The sequence below is a fragment of the Globicephala melas genome, chromosome 1 (assembly GCF_963455315.2).
Source record: "Globicephala melas chromosome 1, mGloMel1.2, whole genome shotgun sequence".
Classification (NCBI taxonomy): domain Eukaryota; kingdom Metazoa; phylum Chordata; class Mammalia; order Artiodactyla; family Delphinidae; genus Globicephala; species Globicephala melas.
Window position 1 is genome coordinate 276,892 of NC_083314.1, and position 19,322 is coordinate 296,213.

At 41.0% G+C, this 19,322-nt stretch overlaps 1 protein-coding gene across 2 annotated transcripts in view; it reads left to right on the forward strand.

The window, feature by feature from the left end:
• KDM5B (lysine demethylase 5B) overlaps window positions 1-19,322 on the forward strand; it is an 85,100-nt gene that overhangs the window by 34,546 nt on the left and 31,232 nt on the right. For both annotated transcript variants that reach the window (XR_009563155.2, XM_030844390.3), the window contains exons 5-12: window positions 8,084-8,218; window positions 9,997-10,093; window positions 11,429-11,538; window positions 13,068-13,226; window positions 13,704-13,823; window positions 15,886-16,044; window positions 16,690-16,871; window positions 18,153-18,315. Coding sequence is in view for 1 of the 2 variants with exons in the window: in XM_030844390.3 (XP_030700250.1) it covers window positions 8,084-8,218; window positions 9,997-10,093; window positions 11,429-11,538; window positions 13,068-13,226; window positions 13,704-13,823; window positions 15,886-16,044; window positions 16,690-16,871; window positions 18,153-18,315 (1,125 nt within the window). In the remaining variant the exon portion in view is untranslated. The remainder of the gene's footprint in view (window positions 1-8,083; window positions 8,219-9,996; window positions 10,094-11,428; window positions 11,539-13,067; window positions 13,227-13,703; window positions 13,824-15,885; window positions 16,045-16,689; window positions 16,872-18,152; window positions 18,316-19,322) is intronic.

Here is a 19,322-nt window from a genome sequence, read left to right on the forward strand (position 1 = left end):
CTATGTTTCTGTTTTTGTGCTAGTACCATATTGTCTTGATTACTGTAGCTTTGTAGTATAGTCTGAAGTCAGGGAAACTGATTCCTCCAGCTCCATTTTTTTCCCTCAGGACTGCTTTGGCTATTCGGGGTCTTTTGTGTCTCCATACAAATTTTAAGATGATTTGTCTAGTTGCGTAAAAAATGCCGTTGGTAACTTGATAGGGATTTCATTGAATCTACTTTTGCAAAGCAAAGTAGATTGCTTTGGGTAGTATAGTCATTTTCACAATATTGATTCTTCCAATCCAGGAACATGGTATATCTCTCCATCTCTTGGTATCATCTTTAATTTCTTTGATCAGTGTCTTATAGTTTTCTGCATACAGATCTTTTGTCTCCCTAGGTAGGTTTATTCCTAGGTATTTTATTCTTTTTGTTGCAGTGGTAAATGGGAGTGTTTCCTTAATTCCTCTTTCTGGTCTTTCGTAGTTAATGTATAGGAATGCAAGAAATTTCTGTGCAAAACCAAATTCATTGATTAGCTCTAGTAGTTTTCTGGTGGCATTTCAGGATTCTCTATGTATAGTATCATGTCATCTGCAAACAGTGACAGTTTTACTTCTTCTTTTCCAATTTGTATTCCTTTTATTTCTTTTTCTTCTCTGATTGCCGTGGCTAGGACTTCCAAAACGATGTTGAATAATAGTGGTGAGAGTGGGCATCCTTGTCTCGTTCCTGATCTTAGAGGAAATGCTTTCAGTTTTTCATCATTGAGAATGATGTTTGCTGTGGGTTTGTTGTATATGGCCTTTATTATGTTGAGGTAGGTTCCCTCTTTGCCCACGTCCTGGAGAGTTTTTATCATAAATGAGTGTTGAGTTTTGTCAGAAGCTTTTTCTGCATCTATTGAGATGATCATATGGTTTTTCTTCTTTAGTTGGTTAATATGGTGTATCACATTGATTGATTTGCGTATACTGAAGAATCCTTGCGTCCCTGGGATAAATCCCACTTGATCATGGTGTATGATCCTTTTAATGTGTTGTTGGATTCTGTTTGCTAGTATTTTGTTGAGGATTTTTGCATCAATACTCATCAGTGATATTGGTCTGTAATTTTCTTTTTTTGTAGTATCTTTGTCTGGTTTTGGTATCAGGGTGATGGTGGCCTCATAGAATGAGTTTGGGAGTGTTCCTTCCTCTGCAATATTTTGGAAGAGTTTGAGAAGGATGGATGATAGCTCTTCTCAAAATGTTTGATAGAATTCACCTGTGAAGCCATCTGGTCCTGGACTTTTGTTTGTTGGAAGATTTTTAATCACAGTTTCAATTTCGTTACTTGTGATTGGTCTGTTCATATTTTCTGTTTCTTCCTGGTTCAGTGTTGGAAGGTTATACCTTTCTAAGAATTTGTCCATTTCTTCCAGGTTGTCCATTTTATTGGCATAGAGTTGCTTGTAGTAGTCTCTTAGGATGCTTTGTATTTCTGCGGTGTCTGTTGTAACTTCTCCTTTTCATTTCTAATTTTATTGACTTGAGTCCTCTCCCTCTTTTTCTTGATGAGTCTGGCTAATGGTTTATCAATTTTGTTTATCTTCTCAAAGAACAAGCTTTTAGTTTTATTGATCTTTGCTGTTGTTTTCTTTATTTCTATTTCATTTATTTCTGCTCTGATCTGTATGATTTCTTTTCTTCTGCTAACTTTGGGTTTTGTTTGTTCTTCTTTCTCTAATTCTTTAGGTGTAAGTTTAGATTGTTTATTTGAGATTTTTCTTGTTTCTTGAGGTAGGCTTGTATTGCTATAAACTTCCCTCTTAGAACTGCTTTTGCTGCATCCCATAGGTTTTGGATCCTCATGTTTTCATTGTCATTTGTCTCTAGGTATTTTGTGATGTCCTCTTTGATTTCTTCAGTGATCTCTTGGTTATTTAGTAACGTATTATTTAGCCTCCATGTGTTTGTGTTTTTTACATCTTTTCCCCCTGTAATTGATTTTTTTAAAAAACAAATTGATTTATTTTATTTATTTAATTCTGGCTGCATTGGGTCTTCGTTGCTGGGCACGGGCTTTCTCTAGTTGCAGAGAGCTGGGGTTACTCTTCCTTGTGGTGCGTGGGCTTCTCACTGTGGTGGCTTCTCTTGTTGCAGAGCACAGGCTTTAGGCGTAAGCTTCAGTAGTTGTGGCGCGCAGGCTCAGTAGTTGTGGCTCGCGGGATCTAGAGTGCAGGCTCATTAGTTGTGGTGCACGGGATTAGTTGCTCTGTGGCATGTGGGATCTTCCTGGCCAGGGCTCGAACCCATGTCCCCTGCATTGGCAGGCAGATTCTTAACCACTGTGCCACCAGGGAAACCCGCCTCTAATTGATTTCTAATCTCATAGCATTGTGGTCGGAAAACATGCTTGATATGATTTCAATTTTCTTAAATTTACCGAGGCTTGATTTGTGACCCAAGATGTGACCTATCCTGGAGAATGTTCTGTGTGCACCTGAGAAGAAAGTGTAATCTGCTGTTTTTGGATGGAATGTCCTATAAATACCAATTAAATCTATCTGGTCTATTGTGTCAATTCAAGCTTGTGTTTTCTTACTAACTTTTTGTCTGGATGATCTGTCCATTGGTGTAAGTAAGGTGTTAAAAGTCCCCCACTATTATTGTGTTACTGTTGATATCCTCTTTTTTAAAAAATTTTTTTATTATTTTTTTTAAAGTTATTTATTTATTTATTTTGGGCTGTGTTGGGTCTTTGTTGCTGTGCGCAGGCAACGAAGTTGTGGTGAGCAGGGGCTGCTCTTTGTTGAGGTGTGCATGCTTATTGCAGTGGCTTCTCTTGTTGCGGAGCACAAGCTCTAGGCGTGAGAGCTTCAGTAGTTGTGGCTCACGGGCTCTAGAGTGCAGGGTCAGTAGTTGTGGTGCATGGGCTTAGTTGCTCCGTGGCATGTGGGATCTTCCGGACCAGGGCTCGAACCCGTGTCCCCTGCATTGGCAGGTGGATTCTTGACCACTGTGCCACCGGGGAAGTCCCTCCATTTCCTCTGTTATAGCTGTTAGCAGTTGTCTTATGCATTGAGGTGCTCCTATGCTGGGTGCATATATATTTATAATTGTTATATCTTCTTGGATTGATCCCTTGATCATTATGTAGTGTCCCTCCTTGTCTCTTATAACATTCTTTATTTGAAAGTCTATTTTATCTGATATGAGTATTGCTACTCCACTTTTCTTTTGATTTCCATTTGCCTGGAATATCTTTTTCCATCTGCTCACTTTCAGTCTGTATGTGTCCCTAGGTCTGAAGTGGGTCTCTTGTAGACAGCATATATATGGGTCTTGTTTTTGTATCCATTCAGCAAGCCTGTGTTTTTTGGTTGGAGCACTTAATCCATTAACGTTTAAGGTAATTATCGATATGTATGTTCCTGTTACCATTTTCTTAATTGTTATGGGTTTGTTTTTGTAGGTCCTTTTCTTCTCTTGTGTTTCCCACTTAGAGAAGTTCCTTTAGCATTTGTTGTAGAGCTGGTTTGGTGGTGCTGAATTCTCTTAACATTTGCTTGTCTGTAAAACTTTTGATTTCTCTGTCAAATCTGAATGAGATCCTTGGCAGGTAAAGTAATCTTGGTTTTATGTTCTTCCCTTTCATCACTTTAAATATATCATGCCACTCCCTTCTGGCTTGTAGAGTTTCTGCTGAGGCATCAGCTGTTAACCGTTCCCTTGTATGTTGTTTGTCATTTTTTCCTTGTTGCTTTCAATAATTTTTCTTTGCCTTTAATTTTTGTCAATTTGATTACTATGTGCCTCGGCGTGTTTCTCCTTGGGTTTATCCTGCCTGGGACTCGCTGCACTTCCTGGACTTGGGTGGCTATTTCCTGTCCCATGTCAGGGAATTTTTTGACTACAATCTCTTCAAATGTTTCTTGGGTCCCTTCTCTCTCTCTTCTCCTTCTGGGACCCCCTATAATGCAAATGTTGGTGCGATTAATGTTGTCCTAGAGGTCTCTTAGGCTGTCTTCATTTCTTTCCATTCTTTTTTCTTCATTCTGTTCCACAGCAGTGAATTCCACCATTCTGTCTTCCAGGTCATTTATCCATTCTTCTGCCTCAGTTATTCTGATATTGATTCCTTCTAGTGTATTTTTCATTTCAGTTATTGTATTGTTCATCTCTGTTTGTTCTTTAATTCTTCTAGGTGTTTGTTCTTTAATTCTTCTAGGTCTTTGTTAAACATTTCTTGCATCTTCTTGATCTTTGCCTCCATTCTTTTTCCAAGGTCCTGGATCATCTTCACTATCATTATTCTGAATTCTTTTTCTGGAAGGTTGCCTATCTCCACTTCATTTAATTGTTTTTCTGCGGTTTTATTAGTTCCTTCATCTGGTACAAAGTACTCTGCCTTTTCATTTTGTTGATCCTTCTGTGAATGTCTCTTCTTGCTGAATTATTTGTGCATAAATTTTTATGCCCATTTCTGATTTTTGAAAATAATCCTTAGAGGAAAGGAGAATTAAAATACATATTTTTTTTAAAAAAGAATGGAAAACAGCGATGAGACATCACTACACACCATTAGAATGACCGATATTCAGAACATGACAACACCAAATGCTGGCGAGGATGTGGAGCAACAGGAACGTTTTTCCATTGCTGGTCGAATACAAAATGGAACTGCCACTTTGGAAGACAGTTGGACAATTTCTTAGAAAACTAATAAACGTGCTTTTATCATACAATGCAGCAATCACACTCCTTGGTATTTACCCAAAGGAGTTGCAAACTTATATCCACACAGAAACCTGCACCTGGATATTTGTAGCAGGTTTGTTATTCATAATTGTCAAAAGTTGGAAGTAAGCAAGATGTCCTTTAGTAGGTGAATGGATAAACAAATTATGGTACAGCCAGATGATGGAGGCTAAAAAACAATGAGCTGTCAAGTCATGAGAGGACAAGAAGGAACCTTAAGTGCATTTTTTTTTTTTAGGATTTATTTATTTGTTTTATTTATTTTTGGCTGCGTTGGGTCTTAGTTGTGGCATGCGGAATCCTTCGTTGTGGTGCGTGGGCTTCCCTCTAGTTGTGGTGTGCAGGTTTTTTTCTCTTCTCTAGTTGTGGCATGTGGGCTCTAGAGCGCGTGGGCTCTGTAGTTTGTGGCCCGCAGGCTCTAGTTGAGATGTGTGAGCTCAGGAGTTGTGGCGCATGGGCTTAGTTGCCCCACAGCATGTGGGATCTTGGTTCCCTGACCACTGATTGAGCCCGCGTTCCCTGCATTGTAAGGTGGATTCTTTACCACTGGACCATCAGGGAAGTCCCAAGTGCATATTTTTATGAAAGTTAAAGAAGCCAATGTGAAAGGACTGCATGTACTGTATGATTCCAACTCAGTGGTATTCTGGAAAAGAACTATGGAGATGGTAAAAAGATCAGTGGTTGCAAGGGGCTGAGGGCAGGAGTGTAAGATGAATAGGCAGAGCACAGAGGATTGATAGGGCAGTGAAAGTACTCTAGATGATCCTCCACCTTTGTCCAAACTCATAGAATGTACAGCACCAAGAGTGAATCCTGATGTGTGAACTGTGGACTTTGGGTGATGTGTGAATGTAGGTTCATCAGTTGTAGCTAATCAGTTGCTACATCAGTTGTAGCAAATTCTACTACTCTGGTGGGGGATGTTGATGATGGGAGAGGCTGTACATGTGTGGGGACAGCTGGTGTATGGTAAATCTAGGTACCTTCCTCTCAACTAGGCTGTAAACCTAAAACTGCTCTTAAAGAATAAACCCGTAATAAAGGGGGCAGGGGTAGAGTGCACAATGAAGGAACTGTTGCAAAAGGGTAAACTTAGGCCTAAAGTAAGTTTCGGGAAACTTGAGAGAAGTTGTGTGGTGATGTGCTGGATAACGGGACAGAAGCCTCAGTCTTGTATCCCTGTGTTTTCTAAATGTCTTAAGGGATTGCTCTGCCCCTGTAGGGTGATGTCATTACGGTGTGATGATATAAATCACCTCTAAATTCCAGTTTCTCAAACAAAGGTTTAAGAGTTGGCATGCGATAGCATTAAATATAAAACAAACACATCAAGTGTATGTTTTGAATCCTGGTTTGAAACAAAATAATCTCTTCATATATATTCTAAAGAGCTTCTGAGCTTGATTTTATCTTAGTTCTTCAAAGTCCGTATACAGCCAGGCAGGCCATGGATTACAGAACCATTTAGACTAGTGGGAGATGAGAACCACATATATAACATCTGAATTTCTGACCATCCACTTAATAAAATGTCTGTGATTCAGCTCAGTTCATATCTCCACAATCACACATACTTTCAGGTCTCAATAGAAAGTGTATATAATACACGAAGGAGGTTAATTTAGATGGAGGACAGGTTTTTTTCCCATCTGCATGTTTTCATTGAACATACTCTAAACGCTCAATTGAGGACTTGTTGTGGAGTGGGCAGTGATATTCCGTACTAGTGGAGTTGATGTTTCTAGATCAGATCAGTGTGTAGGTTTAATTAGAAGGAGCAGAATATTTAATATTATAGGTTGTGCTCCCAGTGGTAGATTCGTTCTTGTTTAGAGTATCAAGAAATCTATTCTAGTATTTTTTTAATAGTACATATTACTTAAATGTCAGAAATAGATTGTGTTAGATGGTTGCTCTGTATTTTCTTTTGTCCTTCTCCCCATTCTCTGGATTCTTTCTGCAAATGTCAGGAGGAAGGAGCCAACCATGTTAGTGACACTGCATGGTTGTAATGGTGCTCGCAGAGCCAAGAGTTGTAGAAGGTTATAGTTTCAGTGTATCTTATTATAAGTATGGATAATACAGTAGACCTTCAGTGGTTACATTTTGGAGCCTGCTTTTAAAAATGCTTCCTGTGGCATTTGTAGGACCTCTTATAAAGGAGTGGTATTTACTTGAAACTCATATTAGATTCAGTGGTAATATTTTGTGGTCACTGTGTTTTGTTGTATTGGCATTAAATACTCTTTTTCGGTGAGCTTAGAATCAAACTAAAAAGAAAAATCAAAGCAAGAAGAGATTCTTGTATGATCAGAACCAAAGTTATTGCTGTGGGCTATCAACCTTTTTCTTGTGAGTTAGACTTTGTAGGAATATATTGAAGAAAAGGAAAGCTTTAATAAGGGATAATAGTCACATGATCTGTTTTCTCAATTCAAATGATATCTTTTTGATAATAGAAGGTTGCTAATTATGTTTAAACCTACAGGATTGTAAAATTTAGAAAAATTACTGGATTCCATATTTTATTACTGTAAACATTTTAAAAATGAGATATTCTGATTATGGAAAGCTATTTGGGGAACATACAGGGGGCCTTTCTCGCAGTTTGGGCCTTCACTTAATTTACAGTTGCAAGCAGGGATAATTGTTGGCTCATGGAGACTGCCTCGAGCCTGCTGTGGCCTGTTGTAACCTGATGAGGTGATAGCAACAATTAAATGAATTGAAGCAACACCATTCACCTCCTGAAAAAAAGTCAAGCTGTTAATATAACTATATGTGTGTGTATATGGTTGGTAACTGCAGACTTGTCTTTGTGTTTATTTAGATTTTAAAAATTGCACACCTGTTATGTATTTCCATAAATCATTGTAAAATATACCCTGCAAAAATCCAGTGAAATTCTCTTAAGATTAAAAAAGGGGGAAGGGACTTCCCTGGTGGTGCCGTGGTTAAGAATCCTCCTGCCAATGCAGAGGACACAGGTTCGAGCCCTGCTCTGGGAAGATCGCACATGCTGCAGAGCAACTAAGCCTGTGCGCCACAACTACTGAGGCTTCACTCTAGAGCCCGCGAGCCACAACTACTGAGCCCGTGAGCCACAGCTACTGAGCCCGCGTGCCACAACTGCTGAAGCCCACGCGCCCAGAGCCTGTGCTCCTCAACAAGAGAAGCCACCGCAATGAGAAGCCCGCATACCGCAATGAAGAGTAGCCCCCGCTCACCGCAACTAGAGAAAGCCCATGCGCAGCAACGAAGACCTAACACAGCCAAAATTAAAAATAAATAAATTTATTTTTTTAAAAAAGGGGTGGGGGAGAATTCATCAGTACAGTTGTGTTTTATTTCCAGTGTCTGCAGAAGCCAAACCTGACCACAGACACAAAGGACAAGGAGTACAAACCCCATGATATTCCCCAGAGGCAGTCTGTGCAGCCCTTGGAAACGTGTCCCCCAGCTCGACGAGCAAAACGCATGAGAGCGGAGGTGAGAGCCTCGTGAGGTTGATCAGACAGGCCTCAAGTCCCGGTGCTAACGTGTGTCTGACCCTGGATTTCTCTCATGCACGTGCTCTTCATAGATTGAACTTTACTAACCTCACAGAGGGATGCTGTTTATACTCTGGCTTTTACACTTGGGGGAATTGCACTGTCAGAGGGGTGAGGAATTGAAATCTTTCTAGGTTTATGCTGCCTGGACAGTCAGCTGCTGCATGGTTAATGGTCAGAGGCTAGGAAGAATAGGTGAATAGGCGTTCATTGTGACCCTTGTGATGTTGGGCAAGATTTATTGGGAATTAAGGTTAGTAGGAGTGAAGTTGGAGATTTTTGCTGAAAAGTACTGTTTTTGAGAGGTTACGAAGAAGGTAGTGAAAGCTATTTTTCTCAGACTTCCTGAAGAGGAGTATGGAATCTGTGGCAAACATTTATGCTAAGCCAGAAAATATTCAGGGAGCAAGGGGGCTGGTGATGTAACACACAGATAACATGAGAGTGAAGCCTGAGGGAAGATGAGGAGTGAAAGACTTAAGAAAGACAAGTTGCTCTTAGATTTTTCTGCTCTGAGAGGTTTCTCCTGGAAAGGGAGAAGAGTGTTCTCCCAGTTACCTTGTTCCCACACAGAGCTGGGTAGGTTTCGGGTTCCTTGATGGACATATGAGTATGAAGAGTCAGTGATTAATATATTAGGAACAGTTTAGAACTGGGAAGCCTCATGGCATTAGTTAGGTTTCTGAATCAATAGTTGGGTTATTTAATAATTATTGGTGAGGATGAAAAAATCAGCCATTTTGCTTTCTGAGGAAATGGATAAATAAGAGAATTACTTTTCACTTAGGTAAGTTGGAGATACGAAAAAATTTAGCGACTCCATTTTTTTGAAGTGAGAATCCCTCAGAATAGGAACATATATGGTTATTTGAAACCCACAAGCAGGCTGCAGGTTTATTCGTCTTAAAGTCAGTTCTTGTTTGAGCACATCTTGATCTTTAAATGTGTAAGACATGCCCAGTGCTGTGGATGCCTAGGTCTGTCTTGATGACACATCATGGTGATGGTATGGCCCTGGAAGAAATCGTGTTAGCAGTAGATATCCTGATTGTGCATGAATGAACACAGGCACAGTTCCACAATGTCACTTGTGTCCCAGAGCAGACAAGGCTTTGCTTATCAACCAGTATGAGCACTTCGTGGACACCAGGTACTGAGACTGGCTCACAGGCTCTCACTGATGAGGGAGCCGTGACTCAGCGGTGTTAGGGGAGCAGTTTGTAGTGACAGTTCACTACAAGAATTAATAGAAACTTGTTGTGGAAGCTGAGTTTTCCTTGAATGCTGTCATACTTTGGAAGAGCCAGCAAACTCTTCTAGGCTGATGAAATTACGTTATTTATGTAACTGTTCAGGATTTGGCTAAGTTTTGTAAGTTGTGAGTAGATGAGAACTGAGGGGCTTCTAGGAGGAAATACACACTGTTCCCAATTTGGGTAGTAACACTTCCTGTAAGTCATCCCTGATCCTTTGACTTTTTCCTAAATTTTTGACCTGTTGAAGTGGAGAATACTCCTAACTTCTAAGTTTCCTCGTTCATTCCTTAAGTAATAATAATATTAAGGGTGGAATCTCTGCTCTAAGGGAGAGAGTTTTGAATGTCCTGTTAATAGAGAGAATTTATAAGATTATAGGCACTTTGTGATTCCAATTGGATTTTAGAAGATTTCTGTCTTTTTAAAGGAAATATTCATGTATATGACAAATTTTTTTAAGGCCATGAATATTAAAATAGAACCAGAAGAGACAGCAGAAGCCAGAACTCATAACCTGAGACGTCGAATGGGATGTCCAGCTCCAAAGTGTGAAAATGGTAAGAAAGTTCATCCATGAATAGGAAGGAAGAGTGAATAAGTAAAAACAATCATTCATCTGGTAGTTAAGAAAATATTGGAGCAACTTTACATACTAGTCACTGGGTTGTGCCTTGAGAAATAAAATCTTATTAATATCCTTGTTTTCATAATTAGATGACTGGAAAGAGAGATAAACAAATGAATATATGCATATTAGAAATGTGATTGAATTTCTCAACTGTAACTAGTTGCTTTTGAGGTGGCCAAAAAGTTCATTCGGTCAGTGAATATGTTGTTCCATACAGTTCTTGGTGAAAATGAAAAATGTGTCTTATTTTTACTTAAAACCAAGCAAACTTTTTGGCCAACCCAATACTTTGAAATTTGGTTCAGTAGCATTAATTGTAAAGAAGTGATTTGTGAGAAGCATAGGTGCCTTTGACTGAATATCTGATAGGCTTGTTTCAGGCATGGCAGGCAGGCAGGCTTTCTTAATCTGAGTTTTAATTGACAGATGCTCGCCTGGTCACTGCTTGATGTCAGCCACTGAAAGGTAGGTTTGACACTGTCTTGAGAGAAATTCTATATAGGCAGGCACTTAGTAATGAAGAAGTAGTTATTGAAATGGGCTTTTCTTAGTGACTGATGAGTTAGTGGGAAAGGCAGCACAATGTAATGGAAAGTAGATGGAGTTGTAAAAATACAGATCTGAATCTGAATCCTGGCTCAGCCACTAACTAGTTGTATGACCTTAGAGATACTTCTTGACTTCTTTTAATGGCAGTTTTCTTGTCTTTGAAACAGATTGGTTGCAAAGGGTTATATGATTGATATAATAACAATTGATGGAAAGCATTTAGCGCAGTACCTTCCGCAGAATAGCTCATTAATTGATAGCTAGTGTTTTAGAAAATTCTCAGTCTTTGAAACCAGGAAGCTAGAGAGGCTAGTAATCTTAGATCATGGAGGGATAATCTCTAACGTGGAGGGGGTGCTGTTGGTGAACAGTCAGTGTCTTATGGTCAAGATCAAGAGGAATTTGCTTTCACCAGCATATGTTATGTCTTAGTCTTTAGAAGAGCATATCTTCGGCTCCCAATTTGAAAGCATACAGACCTGAGCAACATCTGGTATCATATCTTGTGCTTGTATCTTGGAATTTGAATGGTGTGAGTTATACGTCACCCTAAAGTAGGCAGCACGGAGCTCCTGAACGTAGTAACTCTGGGTGCTGCTGCGCTGGAGCGAGCAGAGAACTGTGTCCGGGGCACCCCAGCAGCAGGAGGGATGAGCACGGGAGGGAGCTGACGGGACAGAGCAGAGGGAGTGCTGACCTGGACTGCCTCCTACAGAGAAAGACGGGAAAAGCAGCCTCAAGCAAGAACCTGCTGAGAGGAAGGAGTGTATTACAGAGAGCGAGAAGGAGAAACCCAGGAGTCGAGCGAAAAAAACCACCAGTGCTGTGAGTCGACATCTTTAAACACTTTTACAGCCCGGTTTATACTTAGTGCCTTACCTGGGACTGCTGGCTCAGTGTCTCACAATGAAGAGACCTTTCGAGGTGGTTTGTAGTATCAGTTTATAAACAGGGAAACACGGATGCGTCGTGAAATCAGTAGTAACAGCTGGGGGCGTTGACAGCCATTTTTCTGGAGGACGTTCAGTTTAGCACTGAATATTGGTGAGCTCAATCCTATGGAGAATTGTCGATAACCGACTAGCCCACCTCCAAGCGAGCTGAAGGTAGATCAGAAATCAAGATGATGTTTTCCAACTTTACAGCAAGGAAGGATAAGGGAAGGAGTGCGCAGGTAGGAGGGAGGCTAGGGCCTAGCAGGGTCAGAGGCCTGGGGAGCTGTTCACTCAGGTGGAAACAAAAAGCCAAGCTCTCTTCCTCAGCCCCCTTCTGAGCACCTGGGAGCAGCTTGATGACAGTGCTTTTGATCTTGGAATTGGAAGTTATTCCAATTAAATGTTCTGTTCATAAATATCATCTCCCTCTGCCCCAGCACAGAAACAAACAAAGCAGTCAGAAAGCTAGCAGAGCCCAGGTTTCTATTTGCTACAACAAAAAAGTCTGCTCCGACTGCCATAATGAAATATCACAGACCGAGTGGCTCAAACAAGCGAAGTTTATTTTCCCACAGTTCTGGAGGCTACAAGTCTGAGATCGAGATGTTTGAAGACTTGGTTTTTTCCTGAGGCCTCTGTCCTTGGCTTGTAGATGGTCATGTCCCTGTGTCCTCATGGTTTTCCTCTGTGTGTGTCTGTGTCCTAGTCTCTTCTTACAAGGACACCAGTCATACTGGATTAGGGCCCACCCATATGACCTTTTTAACGACCTCTTTTAAGACCCTGTCTTCAAATACAGTCACATTCTGAGGTACTGGGGGTTAGGACTTCAACATAGGAATTTTGGGGAAACATGATACAACGCATAGTAGGTAATGACTGTGTAGTTTTATTACTGTGTATTTGGGGGAACTTCTTAACTATGACTAATTAGAATGTAAAATGGTAATTTAATGTGGTTAGTTAACTTCAGTTTTGCCATGTTAAAAGGAAACTAAGTTTTGTAAAAACTGTAAAATCTTTGCCTTTTAACATGGCAAAATTGAACTTTTCCTTTATTAGTTCTGTTTTTGGTTAGGTGGATAGTTTATTGCCTAACATGTTATTCTTCTAGAAGACTATCTTTCTGTAAGCTACTAAAAGCTGGATATTTAAGTAACAAACTTTAATTAAAACACACAATTGAGAAATCTTGGAGATCACTCTTCAGAGTTGGGAATGCATGAGATATTTTGAAATATCCCATAATAGAAGGTGAAACATTTTTACTTAACATGTCCCTTATAGAGGGTGAAACATTTTCACTTGCAGCATATTGGAGAGACTAGATTATGCCTCAGATCCATTTCATTCCTAGAGTTTCATAGAATCAAACAGCAGCTCATGCCCCTGTGTTCTGTGCCCATTTTCATGCTGCAGGTTGACCTGTATGTCTGCCTCTTGTGTGGCAGTGGCAACGATGAGGACCGGCTTCTCTTGTGTGATGGGTGTGATGACAGTTACCACACCTTCTGCCTGATCCCGCCGCTCCATGATGTTCCCAAGGGAGACTGGAGGTGTCCTAAGTGTTTGGCTCAGGTCAGAATTAATAGCAGAGGTGGCATTAGAAAATTTCCTTAAGAAGGTGTTTTCTTCACCTTCCGGTTTTAGATTTGGCAATTGATAATAAGGAGTATCATGACAAAAATTGGGGTGGGCCTGAATAGGAAAGAGGTCTTGGAAGTGAGCTACACAGCTATGCAGCAAGCTGAGAGTCAGAAAAACATTTTAATAACTACATTTTTAAAAATTTCATTTAAAAACATTGCATGCTCTTTGCAAAAATTCTTAGGCACTGAACAACTTAAAAAATAGATAATTTCATAGTCCATAGATAATCACTGTTAATATTTCGATGTATATTCATCCAAGTGGAAATTGCACAAATGGAATTACACTACACAAGTAATTTTAGTAAACATATATAATTTCTCATATATACATATATATGTGAACCAAAAGTAAATATACATATAAATAAATATCTTTCCTTTTTCTTTCTTTGTGTTTTGACAGGAGTGCAGTAAGCCACAAGAAGCATTTGGCTTTGAACAGGCAGCCAGGGACTATACCCTCCGTACTTTCGGGGAAATGGCAGATGCGTTCAAATCTGATTACTTCAACATGCCAGTCCATGTATGTACATATATAACTGCTTCAATTTAGGATTTTAATAACTTTTGGGGAAAGGTATATCTGAAGACGTTTGAGTTGGCCCTTATCTCTGATAGTCAGTCATTGTCTTGCACAATGAAACCTTTAATTTGTTCGGTAGTATTAACATTCCACAGTACTTCAAAATGCATTCTAATTTTTCATTTGATTAAAGATAGGCTTTTTGAGACAAATCATATAACGACAGTAACAGAATACCAGTGAAAGGAAATCACCAGCAATCCTTTCAGCTCAACAAATAAAATTCAAAGAAAACTTTGCAAAATTTATTGAATGACTCCTGTGTGCCAATCCATGTGCTGTGCCCTGGGGGCACATTTACCTCTTGTTATGTTGTCATAAGTTAGCACTGTAAACTTTAGGATTTTATATTTATTTATTTATTTGGCTTCGTCGGGTCTTAGTTGCAGTGCATGGGCTCTTTGGAGCACGGGGCTCTCTCTAGTTGTGGCACGCGGGCTTAGTTGCTCTGCGGCATGTGGGATTTTAGTTCCCCGACCAGGGATCGAACCCACGTCCCCTGCATTGGAAGGCAGATTCTTAACCACTGGACCGCCAGGGAAGTCCCTAAATGTTAGTATTTTAAATTCTCCTTTATTCCCTTAGAAGCATAAGCATGCTTCATTCAGCATTTACTATTCCATCAAATGAGTACACTAAAATGAATGGTTTCCTACCATACTTCTGGATATTTAAGCTGTTTTTCCTCACTAGCAACAAAGTGCTATAGCAGACATTGTATGCATCTCCTTTTGGGGGGGGGCGGGGGCTGTGTTGGGTCTTCATTGCTGCGCGTGAGCTTTCTGTAGTTGCGGCGAACAGGCACTATTCTTTTTTACGGTGCATGGGCCTTGCATTGTGGTGGCTTCTCTCGTTGAGGAGCACAGGCTCTAGGCTTCAGTAGTTGCGGCACGTGGGCCCTAGGGCACACGGGCTATAGTAGCTGTGACGCGAGGGCTCTAGAGCGCAGGCTCAGTAGTTGTGGCACACAGGCTTAGTTGCTCCACGGCATGTGGGATCTTCCCGGACCAGGGATCCGGGAACCAGTCGGGATCTGGTTGTTGAGCCCACCTGTGTCCCCTGCATTGGCAGATGGATTCTTAACCACTGCGCCACCAGGGAAGTCCTGTATGCGTCTATTTAATTGGATTATTTTCTTAATATTTATCCCTTTTTTTCCCATCTAATAGCTGTATCATTTACGGGACCATAGCAGTGTATGAGTGAACCTGCTTTGCCTCACATCACTAACATTAACTGTTAAGTTACTTAAAATGTCCCCTTATTTAACAGACTTATAAATTCAAGTAATATTCCCTTTGAATTTTCAGTTCTTTTTACCCCTCCTGCATTACATATTATTTCCCCATATGTTCGCTTAACCAGTCCTGGTGCCTCTTGTATTTGTGGTTGGCTTTTTGCACTTTGAGGGACAGGCCTCTGGCCTCATATCAGATTAGTGCAGATCCTAAGCACTCAGCCTGGCCAGCCCTTTACACTTGGGCCTGCAGCCGCAGAGTTGTTGCACCCTGCCTTTTCCTGGTGACTGCCCACACTACTCTCCGCAAGGTCTAGTGGAAAGAGTGAGAGGGTGGACTCAGGTGATGTGTTTGAACGCATTTCAGAGGATAAAGCATTGTTCAAATACAGCTAAGCTAACTACTGTTACTAAACAGAAGTCAACCAGGTTGTATATTAGATTCCTCAAAACAGAAAAACATCTCCAGTTCTTAAATCTTAGCACTTTGCTTTCCTTGAGTCCTTTTACAGTAGTGGCCAGGTTGTTGATAGAGGAACATGAATTCTTAGTCAGCTCTTGGTTATAAAATTCCTTTTAGAAAATGAGGTTTATGTCTGAATTGTCGGGGGCCAGTTGAGGAACACTTGGGACGTCATGTACAATTCTTCCTCAGGCTGCTATCCTGGGATTCCTGTCACTTAGCCTGTCTAGTCAGATTGGTCACCGGCAGTTTGTGAGTGTCTGAGGAGAGTCACTCTCTTTACTTCCTTGTTTTGTATGCAGATGGTTCCCACAGAATTGGTTGAGAAAGAATTTTGGCGACTGGTGAGCACTATTGAAGAGGATGTTACCGTGGAATATGGAGCTGATATCGCCTCGAAGGAGTTCGGCAGTGGCTTCCCGGTTAGAGACGGGAAAGTGAAGCTCTCGCCTGAGGAGGAGGTAGGTGTGGCTGTGAGCATGTGGACTTGCGGGGGCGCCGGCGGGACGGGCAGGGGGCGCCTTTAGAGCGAGCCCACTGTTGATCCAGAGGTCATCACGCTGGGCTAGTAGCAGCTGTGCTACAACACGTATGTCACTTGGAACTTGAGATAGTCATGGAAATTTGTTGGTTGGCTTGAAGTAATTTATGATACTTTCAGCAAATCCTTAATTACCAGATTTTTAATGATTTCAAGAATAGCAGAAAGAACCCATAGAAGAATTCTAGTCCCAACTAGATGATAAGGGAGAATCACTTACCTCCCTTCGACTTCCGATTCTGTAACTTTGGTTGCTCGTTCTGAAGAAAATCTGAGGGATTGGAACCAGATACACACACATAATATAGACACACACACACAGACACACACACACAAGTCCATTTATGTAAAGCGCAGAGCTGGGCAGAAGTAATCTATGGGCATCCAGGAGGTAAGCATAGTGGCCCCCCGCCCGCCATTCTTTTTATTTTGAAGGAGACTTTTCAGCTTGCTTTTTGAAACCAGCAGAGTTCCAAAATGTTAGCATGATAAAGAATTTAAGTATAAAGTATAAACCTTTATTTATACTTTATTTATAATGTCAAGATATTCTCCTTATTTTTAGGAATATCTTGACAGTGGCTGGAATTTGAACAACATGCCAGTGATGGAGCAGTCTGTCCTCGCTCACATCACCGCTGACATATGCGGCATGAAGCTTCCTTGGTTGTACGTGGGAATGTGCTTTTCTTCCTTCTGTTGGCATATTGAAGACCACTGGAGCTATTCCATTAACTACCTGCACTGGTAAGGGGTTCCAGAGAACCTACAGATGGTATGCACGCTGAGTTGGAAAACTTACCCACCTCTTAGTTGTGACACATCTCTTAACTGAGTCTGAAGAGTGATGAGGTTTTTTTTTACCATAGGTTTTTTTTTTTTTATTTTATTACTATGGGGCAGGTATCCTAACAATTTAAGACAAAGGTTCTTAAGAATCCATAGGAAATCCATGAAACCCTGCACTTGCACATGAGTTTTCAAGTATAACAGGCTTCTGGGGAGAAGATAAGACAGCTTTTCACTAATTGTCAAAGAAGTCTTTACTCGCAGAAAGGTTAGAAAGCACCAAGTTGCTTTTACTGCGGAAACCCCTTCCCGTTCTGTGGGCTTGGTGGCCCAGATAGCCCTTTGGGCGAGGAGTGGGGCATGGGGCGTGTGGGTCCTCCAGGACCTCGGGACTGACTGCTCCTGACGGCCTGCTGAGTTCTAGCATCACTGTGCGCCGTAGGTAGAATGCGCCCCATCCGCGCGTGTCTGTGTGTGTGTGTGTGTGTGTGGTGGGCTGGGGCGGATATTTGGGCTTTCTAAGCTTTTATTTCACATCTGTTTCCCTCCCCTCCATTTCCCTTGCTTTCTGAGTACAAAAATATTTGAAGATCTGTAACTCACTTAAATTCCCACACAGGGAATTTGAGGATGTACCACAAGAAAGAGGGAGCTGGCCTTTTACCGAGAGTCAGTCCTGCTTCCCCAGGCAATTGCTCCCAGCTGTGAAATGATGTTTACCATACCTCACAGGGATGTTACAGATTAATTGGTTGACAGTTAAATGTGCTTTGAAGAGGAGCTCTTTAGAAATGCTAATCGCCTTACTTAGAGTTTGGTTTAACTCGCTGTCAGGGCGGAGAGTTGCCATCCCTTGCTAGTTGCTGTAGGAAACTGTGGTGACCACATACCCTGTAGCTAACATAATACCTTATATTCTTAGAAATGCTAGATATCTACATTTTCTGAAGGGTCAAGGGTCAGGGAAAATGGGAGGGAAAAGAGGGACCTCAGATGGGAAGTCTCATGTTTAAACTTTATCCTTGAAGAGGGAAAATGTATTACATATGTTCAGATCATATTTCTGGTGATACTTCTTCAGTTTGAACATTGCCTTACAAAGCAGGATCTAAAAAGTAGGAACTGGTTAACCATCTTGTTTGCATTGGTGTTTGCTGGTTGATTTTGTGTATGAGTTGAAGAAGCTACTGAAATTTCATGTAAATTTTGAGATTGATCTGCTTTTACAATCTATTTTAGGGGTGAGCCAAAGACCTGGTATGGAGTCCCAGGGTACGCTGCTGAGCAGCTGGAGACGGTGATGAAAAGGCTGGCCCCGGAGCTCTTCATCTCCCAGCCCGACCTCCTCCACCAGCTCGTCACCATCATGAACCCCAATACCCTGATGACTCACGAAGTGCCTGTATGTTTTGGGTCAATCCTCCTGCCACCCAGGCTTAACTCCCCACTTCTCTTTTTCCCTGTTGCTCACGTTTTTATGAAGCTGATTTGGCTGTGTAGAAACAGCTGTTTGGTGTCATTTAGTACAATATTGCATTAAGCCAGTGGGACTGGATCCTCAGACACCATAGAAAGCTGAGTTGTTGCAGCTGATGACTAGATTGCTGAGCAGCCTTACTTTGCAATAGTGACTGTGAGGCTGTCTCTTGCTTTCCTTTCTGGTGTTCAGTTCAGAGTACATTCACAGGTTGTACACCATCACCATTCCTGCATTCTAAACTATAACTTTTGTTTATAACTTCAGACCTTCAACACAGCAAAACAAAAACCGTAAAAAATAAGTGTTGTTAGTATAAATTAGTTTACTCTGAAAATGGCTAGGTTCTGTTATTGATATAATTAGATCTAAACTCTTGTGTCAGAATCCTTCATACTCCATCCCTACTTTAGAAAATAACTCATTGAATTTACATGGTGACATGCTTGGTGGATCGTACATTCTCCCTGCTGCCCCTAATTAAGCTTAAGAGAAAATTTATTTCAGTGTCTTGAGCTTGGATTTCAGGGTTCCCACTCTAGACTGAAAGATGCTTATTGGTGCTTTTTCCTATGAGGTTTTTCTACGAAGTAACGGTTATTTTTGCTTAGTGGCTTCCTTTCGGAGGAAACTCTGAAGGCATTTTGGGAGGCCAGATTGAGATGTATGAAGTTGAAGAATCCATCTTAGTTAGCTCAACCAAATGTAAATGATACATTTACAATGTTAAGAGGAATTCTTGATCTTGCGACCTTCATTTTATGCTTTTGGGTTCACAGGCCAGTAAATGGGGGCAAATGGAAAGGAATTTTCTTTGAGGGATCATAAAATATTCATGGGCCAAAGCTTAGAAAATAAGGACCAATAGTCATCAAAATACCACCATCTCCACGTTGTTGGCATTTTCCATCTTGACCCCCCCCACCCCCGCC